This window comes from Ostrea edulis, chromosome 8 (genome assembly GCF_947568905.1).
Source record: "Ostrea edulis chromosome 8, xbOstEdul1.1, whole genome shotgun sequence".
Lineage (NCBI taxonomy): Eukaryota > Metazoa > Mollusca > Bivalvia > Ostreida > Ostreidae > Ostrea > Ostrea edulis.
The window spans coordinates 35,469,574-35,476,584 of record NC_079171.1 but is presented as its reverse complement, the minus strand read 5'-3'; the positions used below and the strand labels follow the sequence as shown (position 1 = coordinate 35,476,584).

Sequence of the window (7,011 nt, the reverse complement as noted above, 5' to 3'; positions counted from 1 at the left end):
AATCATAACGAAACCGAAAGTATGAACTGGTTTAAATATGGCAAATACACGAACGCTGATTAGTTATTCAATTCTATTGAATATTAACAAGTTCAGTTTTGAGTGGATAATACATTAACCTCCAGTTAAACACCCCATGTCATTCCCCAAAAGAAGCAAGCAACCAAATCGATAACATTCAACCACTTTGTGTAAGTAAGTTGAATTGAAATAAAAATCACAGTGAGCTTCCAATGCATCATTCTACGTACCAAATGACATATGAACATTCCTTTCCCTTTCTCTGTGTATAATATTTTCTACAATACATCACAAACACATGCATGCATTTATACGATAAACGTCCATTGGTCTCTGCATAGAATCTGAAATTTTATCAATGAAGAAACTGTTAATAATATGAAAAAGTCTAATTTTTAATGTATTGCCTGGAATGGTCGTGTAAAGTGCTGAAAACTGATTCATTTTGATGGTGTTCATTTAAGAAAGTTTTATTATTTCCATTCAACTAAAAGTTCTTTGATTATTTTAGAATCCACAATATATCACTTCTGGCAAATGTTGTAGCACATTCCATTTACAGCTTGTCTTTTACAGCTGCTAAACGTTTCATGAGGAGCTAAGGTAGCGGCTTGGTAGAACATGTCCTAGATCCAGTCACGCATCTATGTCTTTGTAAGGTCTTTGTCACATTAAAGAATCCAGTACAGGTACTGTAACGCATATTAATTCGTTTAAATGTGTTTAACACTGAGGCATAATTTTGAAGAATTTTTCCGTGATAAAATTTAGAAATTCATTTCAAAATTAAGGACTATCTCTCTCACGCATAGCTCTTATCCTTAGATGAATTTGACTCTACGTTTTGGCACACTGTTTTTCCCTATAATAGCTCTAAAACTGCATTGTTATTCCGGATTTCAAACATTTCGATTGCGCATCACTGAAGAACATTATTTGTCGAAATGCGCATCTGGTCATCAAAATTGATACCGTATAAGTTTTACATTATGACCCCTGGGTCGAGGCCTCTGCTGGTGGACTATCAGTCTCCGAGGGTCTCTACGGCCCAGTAGCTAAGTACTTCGTTACTAGCTTGAGAATACGGATGCATATCTAATTGTTGTAATAGAATTTAGAAATTAATTTCAAAATTAAGGATTATCTCCCCCACGCACAACTTTTATCCTTAGACGAATCTGACTCCACTTTTTGGGCGCACTGTTTTTCCCTATAATAGCTCTAAAACTTCATTGTTATTCCGGATTTCAAACATCTCGGTTGAGCATCATTGAAGAGACATTATTTGTCGAAATTCGCATCTGGTGCATCAGAATTGGTACCGTATAAGTTTTACATCTTTTGAAAAGACAGTTGGGCTACAAGTAGGATAACCAAATGTGGAATTAAAGCGAAGTTAAATTAGAATATAATTGTAAAAAATGAGTCTTACAAACAAAGACAATGTTATTATAAACTTTGTCAGCTGGAATCAAAGCATGCCCCTTGTAATATATATAATTCTTTGATCACTTCTGGTTTACTAAGCATAGAAGGATAAATGGTACGCGCGTTTGCTTTGATGTGTTTAATACGTGCTTTTTATATGATTTTAATATATATAATTTGAATTCAATATTCCTCATATACTTTTTATCCATTCGTAGAAGGTATCAAATTCTTCTTTGCCATATGTAGCTCTTTGACTGATATAATCTTCGACAGAATTAATTATATAGATAAAGTTATGTTGCCAATTGAAAAACAGTTCTCTTTATTTAATACCTTTAAAAATAAGCCATTTGATATCAGTATGTTCAACTATTTAACCATCACCAATACTGACATGTCCCGATGGACTGTAGTTATTGAAGATGAAGAACAAAATCACGTACAGGGAATATGTATAAGCGGTCTATATCTAAGCACGGTAAAGCTTGTTTGCAATTAAAATCTGTGAAATAAAAGACACCACAAAGTCTTCCACATCTGTTTTACATTAGTATATTTTATTGAAAATAAATGTCTGCGGCAAAAGAACAACTCAACTTTACAAGAAACGGAATTACCTCAGCTTCTCCATTATCAACTACCCATATGTATCTAACAATATTCCAGCATCACCTCCATATGGCGTTTTATTCTCTCATCGATACGTGGATGCATACTCTATATATGAACAATATTGAAACTTAGGCAGGCTAATGAAATATGAGCTGATATTGCAAGGGTTTCAACAGTATTGTTTAATGTCAGCATTTTGCAAATCCATTGACCGGTAAAACTATTTATTGTACAAATACAGCATTTCTTCAGATCGAATACTGTCTGACTTATCTATATTAATTATTAGAAAATTCTTTACATGTTGATTTTGACTACGCATTATTAAGTTTACTGATCAATACACAGCTTTCACAGTATATTTTAACCCCTCGCCATCTGGTGTCTACATTTAGTGTCATCAAGAGCCCATGTTTTCTTACACTCAATTTCGTATTCTTTCTAGCTCGTTTTCTTCATTTGTCATGGTGTAGATTTTACCAGTTTTAAAGCTTTACTGGAAGGCACCTGGTTCCACCACCTGGTTCCACCGTTTGGTGTTTCCAAGAATATGTGTTTGCCTTGCCTTCATTTTGGATTTATGAAATTGATCACTGTTTCTTAACTTCACTTTTTCGCATTATCTAGATTGGTTTTCCAATCGGTAATGACAGTATGATGCTGTAAAGTATGTTACTCATTTTGCTTTCGGATAATAGTATGTTTATCTTCAATGCAGTTCACATCTATTTTGTGTAAGAATCAAACACTTAAATATAATGTTCCCTGTAAATCTGATTAGATTGTAATTTCTTAATGGGCATTTATCATCGGTGTATTGCTACATAAGTGGACATCCGATAAAAATACAGAAAATGTAGTGTAGATGAGAAGATTCCAGTTCATGGAATTAAAGAGATGTTTTTCAATTCGACAAACGAAGTGATATTATACTATTTGCTTAGACTCGAGTACATACTTTCTTTTTCATTATACATACAAGCGTCTACATCAATGTCCTTCCTTTTCAAATGCGAACTGACTTACACATAAAGGTTGACAATTACCTAAGCAACATATATTTGTTCACCAGAATCATGCGATCCCAAATTATTTTGTGTTTCAAATTGTTGACCTTACATTTAGCAAGTTCGTCAAACTCCACAGGTAAGTAAAGCGGCTTTTTCTGGTAAGAAATGGGGAGCATTTAGTCCAGAATTAACAAGATCTTTTGAAAATCACATCAGAGTATTGTATGATTGAATGTGTAAAGATAACGATATGAAACTTTATGATTGTTTTTTTTTGGGGGGGGGGTTGTAATGTGATAGTGGTTGAAACATAGCAAACATCCAATTAATAACACAAAAAGTCAAGTATTAGAGGAATATTATTTCGATTTATTAAGTGAAGATGCTTGTGAAATAAAAATAAACCATTGTCAGTAGTCCAGTGGTTAGAACGCTCGCGTTTCAGCCCGGATTGCCAAGGTTAGCACGTCGATCACAACACCACATTAGCAAAAGACGTTTAACGCACGATATTCAGCCGCTACTTTGTTAAACACCCTGTCTAATAAGTTGCGATTCATTATGAAATTGTCTTAAAAACAGATATTTATGTCACAGTACTTGTTGACATGAAAGCGAACCGGCACTGCGTGGGCGTTGAGCACGATTCATATGTCTGATTATTTTGCATTTTACCTAGATCTTGCATCGCCTCATTATCAGGGAAAACTCTTGAAATGGACATAAGGCAACATACAAATATACAAAATGAAAGTAATTATAAATTTGTAAAAAGTCAGTAGAATATTAAAAACAACCTAAATTGGCTGAGTTGTATGAAATGCAGTTACCTTAGGTAATTGTGTCCCGTACATTCTTAACTTAAATATATTATTCGTACCTAATCCATTGACCTGTTCTATATATAAGAAACCGGAAAATGGGGTAAGTTTTTGTTTTATCTATGTTGCAGGCACGACATTGGCAAGAAATAACACGACTTTCACAACAGAGGGTATCCAAACACTAATCAACGTATCTAATACTACCCCTCTGAGGAAGTCACCCCGGTCTCCTTCATCCTCACAAAGAGCAGACCGTTTTACATCTTTTCCAGAAACAACACCAGCTACAACCAAAGAACACTCTTCTTCTGGGAGAATGTTTGGTGACCTATCATGTAAGATTTAACAACATTCTGCATTAATTGGTTATTAGAAAACCCAAAGGGCTTCTTGTTAATTGGGTTTCTTGGTAGATATTGATCTGGTACTAGCCCAGGAAAACTACAGAACTGCTATTTATCATATACATGTGTATGGAAAGCAAGAGAAAATACATTGAAATTATATTTACTACCGTTCGTCCGCTATGACTACGTCGTTATCTAGCAACAAAGTTTTTATCCGGTCTATATCAAGCCACACGTATGCAGTTTAAGTTTTTTTTAATGACGAACACTGTCCTCATAATTTTCAATAAGCGTGATTTACTTACATTATAAATGTACGTTTAGGAGGGTCGGTTGAGAAAAATTAAAAGGGGATGAACCCAATCGAAGTATTGAACCTTAAGATATGTCGACGAGACGAAGACGAGTACTTGACAGCTAGGACTACATAATCGTAAAATGTGAATTTGCTATTGTAAAACTAATGAGCTAGCTTCCTTCCTAATCTACTAATGTATTTAGCGCAGGTGCATGCCGCTGATTGGTGTCCGTGCTTCGAATCAACGTCTAACGTTACGTACAACATCTGATCTCCGAAAACAATCATTGAAAATTGAAGCAATTTCGTTTGGGTGTGTTTATAGAACAAACCATACCACGTATGCCTATATTTTTACATGCACCTCAATGTATGTAAATGTAATTGCACTCAGTATACGTATGAAACACCTTTACAGATTTCATATGTACATGTACGTGTAGTGAGCGAGTTTACCTCTGTCTGCAAGAATATATCGTAATGATAGCTAAATATGCATGATCCTAGCAGCGTAATGTGCTGCTCTCTTTCTTTTAACGCCCCATTTGTATTTCTTCTTTATCTAATTTGCACTTAGCAATCAAACAATTTATCAAGGTAATTGTCTCTAATTCATGTTGGGCAGGATTTACTCTGTACATGTATATGTATATTATGTATATATTTAATCATCACTGTACAAATGAAATGGAGAAACGTGGAACATCAATAAATGAAATGGTTACGCAAATGTTGAATCTTGCATTTCTGATTTCCAGCTATCGCATCCTCATCTGCACTTGGTGGAAGCGTGGTTGTCTTCTTCGTGGCTGTTGTACTGATTGTCTTCTTCAGGTATAGTTATTTGTCTAAAATATCGTATACCATGATGCATTGGAATAGGGAAGGTTTCAAAATTGGGGAATTTTAGCTTGGCACAGAAAGTCTCCATCTTCTTTATTTGCAGGATACTATAACCAAGAAGTTAATAAGAATGACGTTCAATACAAACTAATTACTGTCTCAAACTTGAAAAAAATATTTAAATTTTATTCATCAAAACACCTCATACAAAGATTGCTTTCACTATCAAAATAATGATATGAGCTGAAAAGCTGAAACGATACAATATATGTATCTGGAGTGTCCAGGGGTCCGTGTTTGCCCAACTATCTATTTTGTATTGTTTATAGGAGTTATGAGATTGATCACCGTTCGTTATCTTCACCTTACATGCATACTGGACATGCATATGCGGTTCCGTGAGATATATTCTACTAGAAATTCCTAATTCATTGTTTGTAGAATATCTATAATTGCAAGAGGAGTGAAATATTCCTAACACCATCTGAGATTTTCCCCCTATAAAGCAAACTTGTTATTGTAAATAGTATGGTGAATATAGTAAATGTAGATATTATCTCATAATCAGCAATAACTATCTTCCCATTACACACTTCACTGGGGAGACACTTCCTTGTCTTAGACCTTCAACAAATTCATATAAAGACATCCGTTGACAGATTTGTATCGATTTAGCCATCAATAGGTAGTGAAATAGTTAACTTTATTTTCAGACACTCCAAAGATAATTCCCCAACCTATGATAGATACGATATTGCCATCACCCAAACAGATGAGAATGTCCCATCAGAAGTGACCATGGATCATCAAGGGAGACACGATGACCAAGATCTCAGTGACGATACCAACTTGTCTACGGAAAATCTCTATTCTAAAATTGCTAAAGCTCACACAGTTGAAGAAAATGATTGCACTATCGAGAATGGTATATCAGATAAAACAAACGAACCATCCGAAAGACTAGGCGATACTGAAGACACTCTGATTACTGAAGATAATGAAACTGCCGGTAGATACCAGAATAAAGATGGACTTGTGTATGTAGATATTGAATTTGGAAACATTGGTTCAACACTGATACCATGTACGTCTACAAACTCAGATAACGCCTCATAGCATAGTTGCGTTGATAGTTGATGAGCTTATGCAACTCCAAATTCGCTTTATCATCTGATAAAAGTTTATGATCTGTATTTTAATTTACTAGAGTTAAAACTAATAAATTATCAAATAAAATATATAAGTTATCACACTTTTTAAGATACATTTATCAATGTCAGAAAATTGCAATTTTCGTTCTTCAGCATTATCAAATTTCACAAAAACTGGTTACAGCGATATGATAGTATTCATAATGACTTCATGAAACTGTTCGTTTTTTTTTTTTTTTTTTTTTTTTTTTTTTTTTTACAATACTATTCGAAATTTCGGTAAGAAATAAAGAAAGTTTATAGCAAAAATGAACGTGATAAATGAGTCAATGAAATCTCTTATTGTAATTGGATTCAATATATGTTTACAATTACCATTGGAAAAGACTCCAAAAAACCATGGTAATAATATGCATAAATATAAATGAATCAGTGATTTTGTAGATTCTAATGACGTCACAGGAGGGTGGAACT

The 7,011-nt window shown here is 34.1% G+C and overlaps 1 protein-coding gene across 1 annotated transcript; it reads left to right on the top strand.

Annotated features, from left to right (window-relative positions):
* Window positions 1–3,011: 3,011 nt before the first annotated feature.
* LOC125676086 (uncharacterized) lies at window positions 3,012–6,624 on the top strand. The gene is made up of 4 exons (XM_048913981.2): window positions 3,012–3,210; window positions 4,027–4,233; window positions 5,302–5,377; window positions 6,100–6,624. The coding sequence occupies exons 1-4, from the start codon at window positions 3,075–3,077 to the stop codon at window positions 6,500–6,502; spliced, it is 822 nt and encodes a 273-aa protein (XP_048769938.2). The 5' UTR covers window positions 3,012–3,074; the 3' UTR covers window positions 6,503–6,624.
* Window positions 6,625–7,011: the final 387 nt, after the last annotated feature.

What these genes read in the sequence shown, in the direction of transcription:
- LOC125676086 (XM_048913981.2), top strand. Translation starts at nt 3,075, where the DNA reads ATGCGAACTGACTTACACATAAAGGTTGACAATTACCTAAGCAACATA. An exon ending in AAGTTCGTCAAACTCCACAG is followed by an intron (nt 3,211 to 4,026) that starts GTAAGTAAAGCG and finishes TCTATGTTGCAG; the next exon opens with GCACGACATTGGCAAGAAAT. An exon ending in GTACTGATTGTCTTCTTCAG is followed by an intron (nt 5,378 to 6,099) that starts GTATAGTTATTT and finishes CTTTATTTTCAG; the next exon opens with ACACTCCAAAGATAATTCCC.